The sequence below is a fragment of the Macadamia integrifolia genome, chromosome 8 (assembly GCF_013358625.1).
Source record: "Macadamia integrifolia cultivar HAES 741 chromosome 8, SCU_Mint_v3, whole genome shotgun sequence".
NCBI classification, from domain to species: domain Eukaryota; kingdom Viridiplantae; phylum Streptophyta; class Magnoliopsida; order Proteales; family Proteaceae; genus Macadamia; species Macadamia integrifolia.
The window spans coordinates 20,643,075-20,658,842 of record NC_056564.1 but is presented as its reverse complement, the minus strand read 5'-3'; the positions used below and the strand labels follow the sequence as shown (position 1 = coordinate 20,658,842).

Here is a 15,768-nt window from a genome sequence, read left to right as displayed (position 1 = left end):
CAAGTGGAATTGCAATGATGTATGCAGCTGAGGCATCCTAACAGACCGACTATAGACTTGAACCTTGTTCCTACATGACCCGAGAACTATGAAACATAGCGTTGCCGTGGGGAAATCAGCCTTTTGACGATTGCACGAGTGTATCCTAGATAGTCATAGGACTTTGAGAAAATCAAAAGTTGTGAGATACTGTATAACCTATTAGCCTCTACAAAGATGGGTTTGTTTGGGGCTTGGGATTAGGAAGGAAGATACTTAAGGGAGTTCGAGCTTCAGGATGCTAATTTATTAATTAATTCCCTCAGGGATATTTTTATCTGATAATCAGGAGAATAACAAACTCCATCCTCTTTTTTATCTCGCATCAAATCCCTAGAACTTCAGAATAACACACCAGCTCCCCTCCCCCAAAAAACTTTTCCCTTTTAGAATTATTTGGAGTATGACAGCACGCCCAAAATCAAAGGCTTGTGATAAGAAGTTGGCCTTGAAAGGTAGACACTTGCAATTAAAGCCCAAGCAGGGGAAAAAAAAAAAAAATTGGGTACTACCACCACAGGTGTGTCGTTTAGTGAATCTGTCACCACCTCCTTATTTTGTATCCCTTCGCACAAGTCTGTGTTAAACCTACAAAATTCACAGTAGAGGATCCCCATCGGCCCAAATGCTTATGGACGTCCTAACTCTTTCAAGATACGCTGTAAATCTACATTAATTATACCAAAGTTCATAGATTGAAGGAAGAGAAAAACAGTAAGAGGGAGAGATTCTAACTTACATATAGCTGCCAATTACGAGAAGTCCTACGCAGGGATGGAGAAAGACCTCAGTGCGAGGCTGCAAGCTCTTCTTTGTTTGGGAGAGGTCGATGGTTTTCAGTTTTCACAAGCAACAAAACCATTATCATGAGGGATGGGGTAGAGACTTCGCAGTCAAGTATAGTGTGTACAATGTACCACCACCAGTCACCACTAGCTATCACATTTACCCAGCAAGTTCGGTCCAGTTTTACCAGTTCAATTTAGGTATTGACACCCTTGCATGTTTAATACAATTGTTATGAAAAATGTGAGGTTTACTGATTGTTAACACCAACTGGAACTCAGCAAAAAGGTTTAGTAGAAGAGAGAGAGAGAGAGGCAAAATTCCCCCTCTATACAATTCTTAATGATCATCTTTGACAATCTGAATTGCACACTTCAGATTACAGAACATAAGTCCTTCGCTTGTAAATAGTACAATAACAACATCCAAAACTTTATCCCAACTTATGGAGGTCAAAGCGTGAAGACCATGCAAACATATTGACATGTTATGACTAATTATAACAAGTGTCGACTATCAACCTGACACCACTATAAATCAGCCACGGGCTTATAACAACACACTATAATAGGTACCGATTGTCTACCTGACATATCATATCGAATGGTCAAGCTAAAACATCATACATGCATACTTCTACCACCAAAATAATCCATCACTCAACTTGCTTTTTATGAAAGGAGGAATGAGATACTAATTCTTGGCAGCCCCACTAAGCACGAGTCCGCTTGTAAACAATCTTGTGCCACTACTTTGTTAAAAGCTAAAGAAGATTTGCACACCACTAAACTAGAAACAATTAAAAACATTTTTTGAAATGGAAACATAAACCATTACTTGTACAAAAGCTTCAGTTCACACTTCACACACCAAGGATCATTTCACAGATAGATATTGAGAGATAGAGAGAGAGAGAGAGAGAGAGAGAGAGAGAGAGAGTACACTTGCTTGCAAAACAGAGAAAGGGAAGAAGAACAAGGGAGATCTCGCCCTCCCACGCTGCAATCCCCCTTCCACCGAACAAAGAGCAAATAGGGGTGAAACATGGTCGGGTTGGGCTAATAAACCCTAACCCCACCCTAGGTCCTTAAAATTCAACCCAGGCCCCACCCAACCATGTCTGGTTCATGTTTAGGCTCAACCCTGCCAGGTTCATACCAACCCTCAATAAAACAGAAGATGCCAAACCATGGAACTCTTTGGATAACCATCATTATGGCTAAGTTAAGCCTAATACCATAACAATCGGTTTGATCAGTTGACTTGTACCCATTTGATTCTTCAATATCCATATACTTCATAAGGTTAAAGTCCAATATTGTCCAAGTTTAGAAGGCGGTCATGTTACCCATCCATCGATTTCTTTTTAATAGTAAAAATCACCCATCCAACACAGCCTTTGGAAAAATCTACCAAAAACAGAATTCCAAAACCAAAACCAGTGAACCGTTGAGTTTGAGAAGACACGGTTATTCTCTTTTGCCTGTCTGATACTGTCATATTTAAAATATACCCAAAATGGGGTTTGGGGAGGTGAACCAGTGACGATGAACCGTATAGTTAACAGTAGCGAACCACAAATAACTTCAGCTTAATAAGTTCTAAAGAACATCTACTAACCCTCAGAACAGTAGCCCAGGAATACTTGACATCACAGGTCAAATAAGTAAGGGAAGAAGACGAGGTTGTGGTCGGCTTCAGCCGCTCCGCCTCCTCCTCCCATGGTCTCCTAAGTCTAAAACAATGACATGACAAGTAGTAATGGACCACAACAGTAAAATAATGGAAAGAAACAAAAAACTTAGCTAAGCAACTCCGTTCACTGATTCAAAAACGATTCAGTTTAAAATTAGAGAAAAAAAAAAAAAAGGTGAAAACTAAAGAGATTTGATTTGAGAGACAGAGAAGCGTGAACTCAAGAAGAACAGAGGAGATCAGAGGGAGAACTGTATGAGAAGAGTCTATCAGAAATGTACCTTTTCTGTTTTTTCAATCAGTTGATGAACAATAGCAGACGACCGTCGTCCTTGCTAGTCGCTGCTGTTTTTTCTTTCCTGTTCTTCTTAGGGTTTTTCCTTTTAGTTGGAAAGATGAAAGGGCTCAGATTTCAGAGTCGAGCTTCCTTGTCTGGCTAGGGTTTTAGAGATAGAGTTTTCATGGTCGTTGGATCAAATATTTTGCACTTATGGTCGTTGGATTTGAATTTGTAAGTATGGTCTTTGACTCGTTGGATTTAGATTGGAGCTCAGAGCGAAGTTATAGAAAAAGAAAAAAATGCGAAGTTAATTTTCGGGCCCGGCCTATAATTCAACCGAGCTCGACTCAACCTTGATCAGGGTTGAAGTTTTTCAACCCTAACTCGTTTTGAAAGTTAAAAAATTTGGCACAAACCTTGGTCGGGCTTGAGGCAAGTTTGGATTGATAAGGCCACACTTTCACCCCTAAGCAAGGGTCTTGTAAATTATCGGCCACCTATAATAAAGATAGAGAAGAATGCAAGAAAGGTTAGATTTTGAGGAAAAGGAAGTAGAAGCAAGGGCATAGGTGGGGAAATGGGTTTATGTTTACTTTCATTTTTATTTTTTATTTTTTTACCTAAACGTGTTCTAACAAAAAAGATTGTTAAGGAGAATTAAAAGTATTATGATAATACAAGGGCAATACAGCTAACTTAAAAATCTGTGTATTTAATCAGATTTTTGTTTCTTTACACCAAAATGCAACTTTTTGAATGAAAACGTTTGGATACATGTATTTACCATCTATCGGAAAGAAACTACTACTCGGGTGGCCCTTGCCCCAGTGCAGAAGCCACTAATGGGAGTATTTAATAGAAGAGGGTTCTCTACTTGACAGTGTGACCCCTGCACTAGCGCGAGATTAACGAGAACATGCACCTATGCATCAATATGGATGAGATTTTTACATATCATAGGAGGTAGAGCCATCATTTTCACCTCCATGAGCTTTAGCAAGGCACCACTCTCTCTCCTCTCTCTTCCTTGGCTTTTTGTATTTTTGTTTTGGATTCCATAAACTCAGTTCGTTTTGGGAGAACACAAAAACAAATTGTCATTCAAATACATTTTTGTTCTCACATAATGGAAACATAAAAAATACCTTTTTGAAGTATTACCAAATGCACTCTTAGCTGCTGAAACAAAATAAAATTACCATTGAAGAACTAGAGAGAGACCTCTCTCACTACAACCCTAACCCCATCTCACCCCACCCCACTCCACTCCCCCCCACCCCCCCCAAAAAAAATACCCAAATCCATACTTAATAGTATACACAGCTCACTACAAATGAAGCTTTGAAACATTTAGGTGAAAGAAAAAAATAGCCACTTTTTTCATTGCACGCTTTCTTTTATAGAGGGAAAAGGTTGGGTACACCAACATGATGCCTAACAATAGTCATCCTCTATCCTCCCCCTATGAAAAAGACTCCCATTGGCCTTATGTGTTTAGTCTTGTGATTGGTACATATTGTTAGTTTATTGAAAATTGACTAATAGGGATCCTTTCTAACAACTCTTCAACCTCTCACATGCACGCATTGGGGCTACGTGTCGATCATCTGGGGCTACGTGCATGCAAGAGGTTGGACGGAAAATCATTGGAAATGGTCAAAATCCAAAGTTGGCAGCATGCCCCAAACCTCTCCTTTAAGTAAATTACCAAAAAGTCTCTTCTCCTAAAATGAAATTACCCATGGAATTATTTTAGAGCATTTGTGACCTTACAAAGTTTTTTCAGTTAGTATGTATTATAAGAAAATAGAGATGATATCAGCTACTCACAAGTGGGTTGTGAAGGCAAGGTTGATAGATTCTCAAACACTACAAAGGACAATGTACAAGATATTTAGTTTATGGAAAAAAGAAGGTTGTTTGGTTGTGTGGTTCTTGCACCTAAAAAGCACCCCCATAAAATGATTGTCTCGTTCCTTTCAGCATGAAAGCCTCCCTCTGATTGATGCTACTATGTGTCCCCTCATTGGCCCTTGCACTGGTGCAGACCACGTAATCAAGCAACATTCTTCTTCCCCTACGTTATGTTTGGCTATTAAGAAAATAAAAAGTAGAAAAAAAAATTTGAATAAAAGAAACATAAATCAATAGTGATTATTTTTTTTTTCATTATGAGTGATTTATATTTTAAATGTCTACTTCTTTTATCAAATTCTCTTTTTTTTTTTTTTTTTTTTACCTTATTTTCATTTATTGATTACCAAAATTATGTCACCATAAATTTCAAATATTTTGATTAAACCTAGCCTTAGTTTTTTTTCATTAACTTATGAAAAATATTTATATATGGGGGAGTGTGGACCCTAAGCCTAGTCACATTGGATACTTCCTTTGTGTGCTCCCATTGGTTCTTGTACATGCATTTCCCCATTGAAAACACTTCCCTAAAAATATATAAGGAGATGATCTGTATGGCACCGATGGTACATTAGCGAACAATACCAAACTATCAATGAAGGCGTCGAATGAGATATCATACAAAAGGGATAGGGAATCATTTTAAAATGAGAGAAAAAGAGAGAGACAAAATGGGTGATGTCCTATGATATACCAACAGCATACCAAACCTCTTCCGGAGTATATATCAATTACTGTATTTTTTTTTCTTTTTAGTAAATATCAATTACTGTCCAAACTCCAAACTCAAAACTCGAAACTTTGAATTTAAAGAGGGAGAGACATAAATCAATAGTGACTGTTGATTGTTGACATGCATAGGGCGTGAAGCTCCAAAGTGCTTCGTTGATTCCAATCCGACTGTGTACATAACGATTTCACATAGAAAATGGAGAAAATTACATGATTACCCACTTATGGATTTCTCTTAACAAAATTGCCCATCAAAAGTTTCAGTTAACAAATATACCCAAAATTAGATCTCCCTTTACAAAATTACCCACTTAAAGTTTAAGTTAACAAAAATACCTAAAATTGAGTTTGGGTTTACAAAACTACCCACTCAAAGTTTTAATCATAAAAAAATACATAATTATATGTGGAAGATGAAGAATCACTATTTTGGGCAGTTTTATAAACCCAAACCTGATTTTGGGTATTTTTGTTAACTAAAACATTAGGTGGGTAATTTTATAAACCCAAACCTGATTTTAGGTATTTTTGTTAACTAAAACTTTAGGTGGGTAATTTTATAAACTCAAACCTAATTCTGGGTATTTTTGTTAATCAAAATTTTCTGTGAGTAATTTTGTAAAGGGAACTCAAAATTGGGTAATCATGTAATTTTGCCTAGAAAATGCTACTTCGTCCAGCTTCACAGCTCACCGTCGTCGGCTTCCCCGTCCTCCTCCTCTCCCTCTCTCCTCTGCTAAGGAGCCTGGGAATCCAGAGGTTAATAGCTTAGGGCAATTTTAAAGGGAACCGAACGCTGAATATAACAAAGAGCATAACCATCGCGAAAATAAAAATCAGGGGAGAAGAGGTCAGTGAAATTATTTAAGTGTTGTAGTTCAGTTCAGTATATATTAACCTAGTTCAATGGCAGATTCAATTACCATTGTATTGTTTGAGTGGGTTTTATTTATTTATTTATTATTTGTTCACTTTAATCTGTTGGATTTGATGTAATCAAATCAATAAGAAGATTTGATTATCAAACGAAAATGGAACAGAAAAGGGATGATGATGAGGTAGATGATAAGAATGTAGGGCATCTTTTAACTGACAGAGCGGTGATGGATGATTTTGTTCATTCTCTGATATAGATAAGCATGAGATATTAAGGGGACCTCCGTTTTCAAGTATGTGGAAGAACTAGTTAACGTATACTGGTCGATTTTTTTTTTTTTTTTTTAAATTAATTCTGATGGAGTTTTCTCTTAACACCCCCCCTTTTGGGTGGGCGAAATTTGACTGTAGGGTATCTGATTAGTGGAATTTGAGTGTGGGTATCATGAATGTTCTGAACGAGCGAAGCTTTGGGATTAGGGTTCATTTCAGGTGGGGGTAGTAGCTCACAGATCGAGATTGATGGGGTCAATTTTTGGTGGGCTAAATGTTTGAATTTAGTTGGATAATTTCCCTGTCACGTTTAATGGTTGGAATACGGGTCTAGCAGCTCTTCATTCGACAATTTAGAAACCTCCTTTTTAAGCTTGTTCTATTCAACGCATAAGAAATTAATATATAGTAGTCATGTTTTCTTACTGGCTTTTAGTTTTGGAATCTGAGTGGCAAACACCAGTTTGTGTTTCGGTTCCATTGAATTGCCATTTTTCTTGAGAAAAGAAAGGGCTTTGCTCGAGTGAAGTAATTCAAGTACTACCTGTGAAATGAATAGGGCCACTTTTAGGGTTGAAATAAATAGGGTTGCGAAATTGGTACTCTTTTTTTTTTTTTTTGTTAAGTTCTGTTTCTTTTCCATAGCTAACAGTAGTTTTTAAGGGACCTTAGTTGGTTTTGTTTTGATTAATTTACATTTCAATCTTTCCTTGTATATACCTTTAGTTGAATTTCAAACTTTGGAAGGAAAATTGACTAGAAAAATTATTTTGACACTAACCCCTTGAGTGAAGACTTTGAATTTCCCTTTTGTGCAGCTGGGTAAAAGTCTACGTCAGCTTGTTTTATGGCTAATGTAAAGCCCTCTGTAACCAAGGCTGTAAGTTTTGGTTTTGAGCTTGGTTGATCGTGAAGCTGTGAAATTTCGGCTGGTGGATGGTTCGAGACCCAAATGGCCAAATTAGGTCCCGAAACTTATAGGAAACCCTATTATAGGCACTTTGAACACCGTGGAATCAATAGACATAGAAAAACCCCCCGGAAATAGTAGTTTGACTTCGGACCCTAGATTGGTAGAATCCGTTATACGCTAATATATACGTTCTATAATATAGCATATTCCACAACTTTGAATCTTGCACAAAACTTCCACAAATGTAGCAAATCGTCGCTTTTGATGCGTTCCGATATGGCCCAACAACTTGTCTCGTGCTTGTATTAAAAACCAAGTTTTCACAAATCTTAGAGTTGAAACACTAAAACAAACGAATGGGTTGAAATTTTAACCTCTTTCCTTTGAAAATATACATTTTTATATTCATTTGATATACATTTTGATATTAAAGGTTTGTAACATTTCAGCCAATGCGATACTGAAACCACAAATATTGTGCAATTTGGACTAAAACCTTGCACTTATTACATATCACAAGGAATTTTGTTTTTACATCTTGCAAAACTGAATTATTTCATGAAATTTCAGTGGAACCTTGAATATTGCTTGTAATAACTGCCAAATGGGCCTTCTAGACACATATTCATCTTTCTTTTCTTTGGACTGCATGCTTGAAGGTCCATGAGCTGGTTGCACAACCTTAAAAGTAGTGTTTGTTTGTGAAACATCAATTTTAGCTGGATTTATAATTTGTAGATTAATTGTGCATGATTAGGAGTCTCTGGTGAGATGGAAAGATTATTGCTACATCCTAATAAATAAAGAAATTTTGAATAATCATATCGCAGAAGGTTGCATTACCATCAAGACACTACATATCAAAGATATATATGAAAAACTAGGGTGCTAGGTCCAGATGGGGTCCTAATAGAAGTGTGAAAGAGGTTATAAAGTAAGCAAGACACCAAGTCTAGATGGGGTCCCTATAGAATTGTGGAAGAGCTTAGAAAGATATGGTTATCTTGGCTAACCAAGCTGTTTAATAAGATTATGAGCACAAGGAGATTGCTAGAGAAATTGAGGAGAAACATATAGAGCTGCAGTAACTATAGAGGCATAAAACTAATAATGAGTCATACCATAAAATTATGGGAGAGAGTTGTTGAAACTTTCTTGAGACAAACAACTATTATTACGGAGAACCAATTTGGTTTTATGCTAGGAAGATCGACGACAGAAGCTATTACTTACTTAAGAGACTCAGGGAAATATATAAAGATTGCAAGAGGTTCTCCATATGATCCTTATTGATATAGAAAAAACTTATGACAGAGTCCCTAGAGGATTTAATATGGCAAGTACTAGAAGTGTTTCAAGTAAATATATGGACATATCTAAAGATATTTATAATGGTGTGGTGACTAGATTAGAATTGTAGAGGTGGGGATTAAGTTAGTGAATTACCAATTACAATTGCTCTGAACCCTTATTTGTTTGCTCTTATCGTCAGATAATTTAACTAGAGGCATTCAAGATCAGGTTCATTGTTGTATGATATTTTCTGATGATATTGTTATTTTGGTGGACGAGACAAAAACAAGGATTAACGCCAAGTTGGAGTTTTTGAAGATCAATATTGGAATCAAAAGGTTTTAGGATAAGTAAAATGAAAATCGAGTATATGATATGTAACTTTAATTACACTAGGACAGATGGTGGTGAAAATTGATGAGAGAGAGATTACGCAAAGTGATTATTTTAGATATATGGGCTCAATCATAAATAAAAAAGGTGACATAGAGGATGATGTTTCATTGGCAATAAAATATGATGGATGAAGTGGAGATGTATCCGGAGTGTTGTGTGATCGACGTATTCCTTTAAAGTTTGAAGAAAATTTTATTGGATAATCATATGATTAGCTATGATACACGATGTGGAATATTGGGAAATTAAGAAGCATCATATAGATAAACTCAGTGTAGCTAAGATGAGGATATTGAGATGGATATGTGGCAAAACTAGGGAAGATAAAGTAAGGAATGATCAAATTAGAACTGATTTTGGAGTGACTCCAGTACATGATCAGCTATGAGAAAGTTGTTTGAGGTGGCGTGGCCATGCTCAATGGAGTTCTTTAGATGCTCAATATGGAGGAGTTATTTGATTTAGATTGAAGGACCCAAAAGAACTAGGGACAAGCTTAAAATGACTTTAGGAGAAGTGAAGAAAAACATGCATAGCTTAGGCCTTATATCAAGTTTGACCTCAAATAGAGTTAATTGGAGGGTGAGGATCCATGTAGCAGACCTCGTTTATTTGGATAAGGCTGAGTTAATGTTATTGTTGCTGTTGTTGTGCATGAGGTTCTTGTACTCCTAAAGTGAGATGAGATCTGTGTCAAGTACAGTACTCTCAGTTACATAATTTTGGGTTTAAATTATGTTGATGGAGTGTTAATTACAGTATTACACCCTTTCTCTTTTGCAGCTACTATACATGGTGTAAATGCCATAGTTGATCACCTGCATTGCCTTTTGGTAAACTGTAGGTCAGATAAGATCAGAAAGTAAGTTGCATGACTCTCACATGATTTGTTTCAATTGATAATGCATAAGATTCTGTTGGCATTGTCATGTAAATAGTTCCATTTTAAACTTTATCGTCACACTTCCTCATTTTCTAATGCATTTTGTTTTTCCAATTTCGTGAAGGTCTTGAAATGGATTACTATATCAATCTTGATCAAGATTTATTAGAAGCTGATTTGGTCATTCAAGAGCCTGATCCTACCATGCACATCCAAGCATCTCGAAAAGGAGATGACACGGAAAATGATTCGAGTCTTGGTCAAGAGATAACAAAAGCTGATGTGATGGTGTTTGATGAAAGTATTCAGGAGACACAACTGACTGTAGATATACGGGAGCCTCTACAGGAAGATGTTGACAAAAATGAAAGTGGTGGAAAGGAAAGTGACCATGCCTCCCTCAAAAAGCTTGGGTCTGAACCATACACTGGTTTGCAATTTGGCTCTGAAGACGAGGCCTATGAATTCTATAATGCATATGCTAAGGAGAAGGGTTTCAGTATCCGAAAGAGTCGTGTAGAACGCTCAAAGGTCGATAAAAGTGTTCTTTCCCGCAAGTATGTGTGTGCGCATGAAGGATTTCACTGGACAAAAGATAAACGTTATAAAGGCAAGGTCGTTCGGTCTCGAAGAGAAACAAGGGTAGATTGTCAAGCAGCAATGAGCATTAAAAGAAAATCTGGTGGATGGATGGTTTACAAAGTTCATCATGAGCACAATCATGAACTTGTTAATGCTGTTGAAGCTTACAAACTTCGGTCGCATCGAAAAATGATGAACACTATGAGGTCAATCCCTGTTAAACGTGAAGTTGGACCATCCGAAAATAAAGCTCAGCTTCAAGATGCTGCACAAAGAGCAGATAATGTGGGAATCAACAACCAAGATAGCAAGAACTATGTGAATAAAGAAAGGAAAATTAACTTTGGAGTTGATTGGAATCGTACACTCGAGTATTTCCAAAGCATGCAATCAGTAGATTCTGGATTTTTTTATGCAGCAGAATTTGGTATGAATCAGAGCATAAGGAGCTTATTTTGGGTGGATAGCAGAGCAAGAGAGGCTTACAAGCAGTTTGGGGATGTGGTGGTATTTGATACCTCGTATCAAACAGACAAATACAGGTTTCCACTTGTTTCTTTCACTGGTGTAAATCACCACAGGCATTCTACAGTGTTTGGATCTGGGTTGCTGGCAGATGAGACTGTGGAATCTTATGTTTGGTTATTTGAAACATGGCTCAAAGCTATGTTAGATCAGCAGCCTCCTTCTCTGATAACATATCAAGATGAAGCAATGAGAACGGCCATAGAGAAGGTTTTTCCAGGAGTAAGGCACCGGTTTTGCATGTGGCATGTGGCAAAAAATGAGTTGGAAAATCTGGGATATGCTTTTAAAATGCACAAGGAATTTGAAGTTGAATACAGAAAGTGCATTCATGCGAGTCAGAAGCCAGAAGAATTTGAATTAGGGTGGGAGGCACTTATTGTGAAGTTTGGTTTGAAAGATAATAATTGGTTAAAGTTAATGTATGATCAGCGCCACCATTGGGTGCCACTGTACTTACAAGATGCATTCTTTGCTGGAATGACTACAATAAAGAGAAGTGAGGGTATAAATTCTTATCTTAATGAGTTCTTGCATGAAGGGACTCCTTTAAGTGAATTTATACCTCAGTATGATCACGCCCTAAAGCAACTTCGTGAAAAGGAAGCAGATGAAGATTTTGTGACAATGCATACAAAAACAGTTTTAACATCGAAAAGCCCTATTGAAGAACAAGCTGCCAGAGTTTTTACAAGGACTATGTTTTCAGTATTTCGACATGGATTCCTTGAAAGTTCTTGTTGCATTGCAAATAAGACAGACGAGGAAGGGCCTGTCAGCAAGTACTTGGTGCACAAATACAATGAGAAGGATGAAAACATGCATGTTGCTACGTTTAATGTGGTTGATAATGGCATAAGCTGCAGTTGTCAGATGTTTGAGTTTGAGGGGATGATTTGTAGGCATCTGCTCAAGGTATTCCAAATGGTAAATATATTTGAGATCCCACCACGATATATTTTAAAGCGGTGGACAATGAGTGCTAGGTATCTTCAGTCTATTGATGGAGTGGGAGGATGTTCCGGGGAGGTTTTGAAAGAAACAGCTACAAAATTTGTAGAGTTTGGTTCCACTTGCACTGAACGAACTAGTGTTGCTATTAATATTCTACGAGTAGGCATGGGAAAACTTTCTGATATCAATATGCCAAGAAGGGCCTTGCCTCCTGAAGATTTGGGCTATGATAGTACTTTTCAAGGGCAAAATATCATCGAACATAAGGAGGGTAACATGCCTGATCTTTTACTGACCAAAGCGAAAGGTCATCTTGTTACTTTGAGAGAGAAATCGGGCTTTGAACAGTCACCAAAGAAGAAAAGAATATACCGTACAAGGGAGGAAACCAGACATAATATGCATGCATCTTCAGAGGTAAGGTTTATGGATTTCTGTGAATGCATGATGCTTTCTGTTATTGTACACATTACCCAACCGTCAATAAAGCATTAATTTTTCCATCACTGCAGGGAGTTGTTGATCAATCCCATCTTGCTACAGTATTGCAAGTACATAACGATCATTCACATCATGTGACAATGGTGCAGGGTCCTGTTCTTCTTCCTCCGCCTGTCGCATTGTTGCCGGGCCCTGTCATTCTTCCCCATCCTTTTATGATGTTGCCTGGGCCGGTTGACCAGTCCCAGAGTTTATGATATGAGAAAATTCCTCATAACAATTGTACAAAGCTTCTCTCTCCTTTATTCAAGACCATGTATTTCTTCCAAACACAGTAAGCTCTTTTGTATCTTACTTTTAGGTTGTCCTTGCTACCTTGTATGGAAATCCTTGTACAGCAGCTCTTTTTGTTATGAGTTGTTCTGGTATAAGGTTTGCTTTTTAGAAATGAAAGAAGTTTCTTTTTGCCATTGTATAGTAATCAAGAGTTTTTTTTTTTCTTCCCATAGCATGGTCTTCCTTGTATTTTTATATGTTTTTTGCCTTTCCTGTTTTTAATTGCAAAAGGATACTCAATAAACTTCTCTTCTCAAGCAGTTTCTTTTATTGAATAATTTTGCCTTCATTTCTCTTTGAATATCTGTAGGATTAATATCTACTGTTCCTGTGTGTTCATATCCGACATATATTGTTGTACATTTCTCTATTTTTCTTGTTGATTTGTATGATAAAACTTGAGATCTCACTAAGACTTGTAAATGCCTGTATTTTATGCAAGTATTTCAGGATTGTTCACCTCAATATCTTTCAGATATATATTTCTTGTTGAGATACTTAGTGGGCAAGCCTGTGGCACAATGCCTTAGTTGCATTATCATAACATGTTGGTCACAGGTTCAAAACTTGGAAACAGCCTCTTCTGTGAAGCGGGGGGTAAGGCTGCGTACACTTGCCCCTCCCAGACCCTGCAGTAGCTGGAGCTTAAGAGAAGAATTTCTTGTTGAGATACTTCTTGGTCCCATCTCTTCTTGTACCTATCTACTCACATTTTAATGTTTGTTCATTTGTTTTTATCAGGTTTTCCCATTCCTAAGCTGATGGCAAATTTATGAAATTACTGCTAGTAAATGTTGATTCAGGTTCTGGTAGTTCTTCACACTTCATTTTCTTGTCAAGACTCAAAAGGTTTCTGTGCTCATGTAAGTGTGACATTGACAGTTTAAATCGGAAATCTTTGACTCCTGATATTTGTGATTTACACTAACAGATTGAGCAACAATGATTTGCTGCCGAAAACTTATTCTCAAATCTCAGGTGTATTTTACATTTTTTTTTTTTTTTAAAGTTCACTGAAGTTTCTGTTGGAGTATTGGCATGCCATTAGGGGTAATCCTTGCCTGACAACATTCTTAACGCTTAATCTTGGAAGCTTTGATGTATGTAATACCACTGCCATAAGGACCTATATTTTCATTTTTCTCTCTATTTCATCAGCTTCTCATTTCTTTTGGTCACCCCAAACTGTTACTTTGTCATCTCTTGAACAGTCGAACTTATTGTATTATGAAAGTTCCTGGGACTCTCCTAACCAAAAACTATAATACATATGGAATTATCACTCGAGATATCATTGCATGATAAATGGTCGTGATTCTTTTTGTAGGTTTCAAAACCTCCTTAAAAGTAGGGAGAAAGAAATTGGTGCCATCTGCCACCTTGCTGTATATAGAAGATAATGTATGATTGGAAGGTGACTACCCAGATGATGGGGATGTGGAATATGGTATTGCTGTATGGTTCCGGTGGAAGAGCAGACTGCCACTATGTCGAAGATGGTGATTCCATTTATAAAGAACAATTCCCAGCCGGGCCAGAAGTTCTGGTGACAGTTGGTTCATTCATTACCAGATTTGCACAAGCCTTTAGGATGCATTTGCAATTGGTTGCTTGTGTAAGTACCACACTTGCCTGAAAATCTGGTCTTTTGTGTGTTGATAGTGCCACAGTATTGCTTGATTTCAGTGTAAGTTCAGCTCAAGAAATGGGAAGTCTCCTTTGATTTATTCAAAGAAAACAAGATGAATCTGATAATACTGGCAAGAATCCTATAATATAACATCCTCTCTCTACGTGTTAGAACTGTTGAATGAACCAACCTTGGCTACATCATCATTCTGCTCTTCTATCATTTGTTCGCTCTCATCGGTAAATACACGTGTACTCATTTCAACAGCTATTCTTTAGGAAGTTAGTACACTTAACATGGGTACAGGTTGCCCCTGTTTGATGCAAGTCAGTCTTGGATTCATTCTGGTGATTGTGCAGGTTTTGAAGCTATTTGCCATCCTTAAACGAGATTGCTATGGCTGTACTGATTTGAGGGTTCATTTATTTTTTTCCTGTGTACGACTTAAATGAGACATCTCCAGACTTAAGGATAATAGCATGCAAGAATCTATAATTGTGGAAGACTGGAAGTTGACCAAACATTGAAATTTGTTATTAGTTATGGTGCCGAGCAATAGGTAGTCCAATTAACAAGGCGAAGTCCTAAAGTGATTTGAGTTCTGTAATCCTGAGAAGGATCTATAATTCTAACAGATCGGTCAAGCTGCAACAATCAGCAAATCAAGTCGATTTTGAGTTGGGTTCATCCCAGGAGTTGCACTAGATACATTCATGGACATATCAGCAACCTAGTAGGCATCATTTGGGAGGAAAAGGCGGGATTATAAATCTTTAGAATGTAAATTTCCATCTTTTGAATGTTTTTCATTTAGGTTTTGTGAGTGACGGTGATATTTTGTCTCTTATTTAATAAAATTCTAGGGGTTTCCCCGGGTCCCAGGTACTATTTAGACTTAAAAAAAGTAACCTAGTAGGTAGAAAAACCTCATTGATGCCAACTGATCAACTTCAATCAATGGTTTTGCAATGTGTGAAAAAAGGTTTCCTGTCATTTTTAGAATGTAACCTCTTCGGCTGATACCTTCATGAACAAAGAATTACATATATATATATATTTAGTAAGCAGAAGAAAATAAAGATATTATTACAATTGCAACCTGCAAACATATAGTTTCAGGACATAATGGTCCTTGAGATGTTGAGACCATAATGAAGCAGCTCCACCTCTTTCTGATATCTCCTTAGTTTATCTATGCCCTGTGTTCCCCACACCCC

General features: G+C 37.2%; 3 protein-coding genes across 10 annotated transcripts in view; 1 reads left to right on the top strand and 2 right to left on the bottom strand.

Annotated features, from left to right (window-relative positions):
* Nucleotides 1–2,985, bottom strand: part of LOC122087300 (probable rRNA-processing protein EBP2 homolog) — a 7,419-nt gene extending 4,434 nt beyond the window's left edge. The window contains exons 1-2 of one of the 2 annotated variants that reach the window (XM_042656381.1): nt 2,802–2,985; nt 2,446–2,560 (exon numbers count right to left, since the gene is read on the bottom strand). The gene's annotated coding sequence lies outside the window, so the exon portion shown is untranslated. The remainder of the gene's footprint in view (nt 1–2,445; nt 2,561–2,801) is intronic. The other variant, XM_042656380.1, reaches the window with a different exon arrangement.
* Nucleotides 2,986–6,131: 3,146 nt separating this feature from the next.
* Nucleotides 6,132–14,819, top strand: LOC122087558 (protein FAR1-RELATED SEQUENCE 5-like). Of its 6 annotated transcripts, XR_006142773.1 has the most exons (7): nt 6,132–6,299; nt 9,984–10,062; nt 10,208–12,561; nt 12,657–12,919; nt 13,663–13,784; nt 13,931–14,021; nt 14,249–14,819. XR_006142773.1 is itself a non-coding variant. In XM_042656726.1 (4 exons), the coding sequence occupies exons 3-4, from the start codon at nt 10,216–10,218 to the stop codon at nt 12,840–12,842; spliced, it is 2,532 nt and encodes an 843-aa protein (XP_042512660.1). In that variant the 5' UTR covers nt 6,133–6,299; nt 9,984–10,062; nt 10,208–10,215; the 3' UTR covers nt 12,843–13,091. The 6 variants fall into 6 exon arrangements, 2 of the variants coding, with proteins under 2 accessions (XP_042512661.1, XP_042512660.1); XR_006142772.1 differs by lacking the exon at nt 13,931–14,021; XR_006142771.1 differs by having other exon boundaries at nt 13,663–14,021.
* Nucleotides 14,820–15,481: 662 nt separating this feature from the next.
* The window catches only part of LOC122087557 (WASH complex subunit 4-like), a 31,960-nt gene continuing 31,673 nt past the window's right edge, over nt 15,482–15,768 (bottom strand). For both annotated transcript variants that reach the window (XR_006142768.1, XM_042656725.1), the window contains exon 26: nt 15,482–15,750. Coding sequence is in view for 1 of the 2 variants with exons in the window: in XM_042656725.1 (XP_042512659.1) it covers nt 15,667–15,750 (84 nt within the window). In the remaining variant the exon portion in view is untranslated. The remainder of the gene's footprint in view (nt 15,751–15,768) is intronic.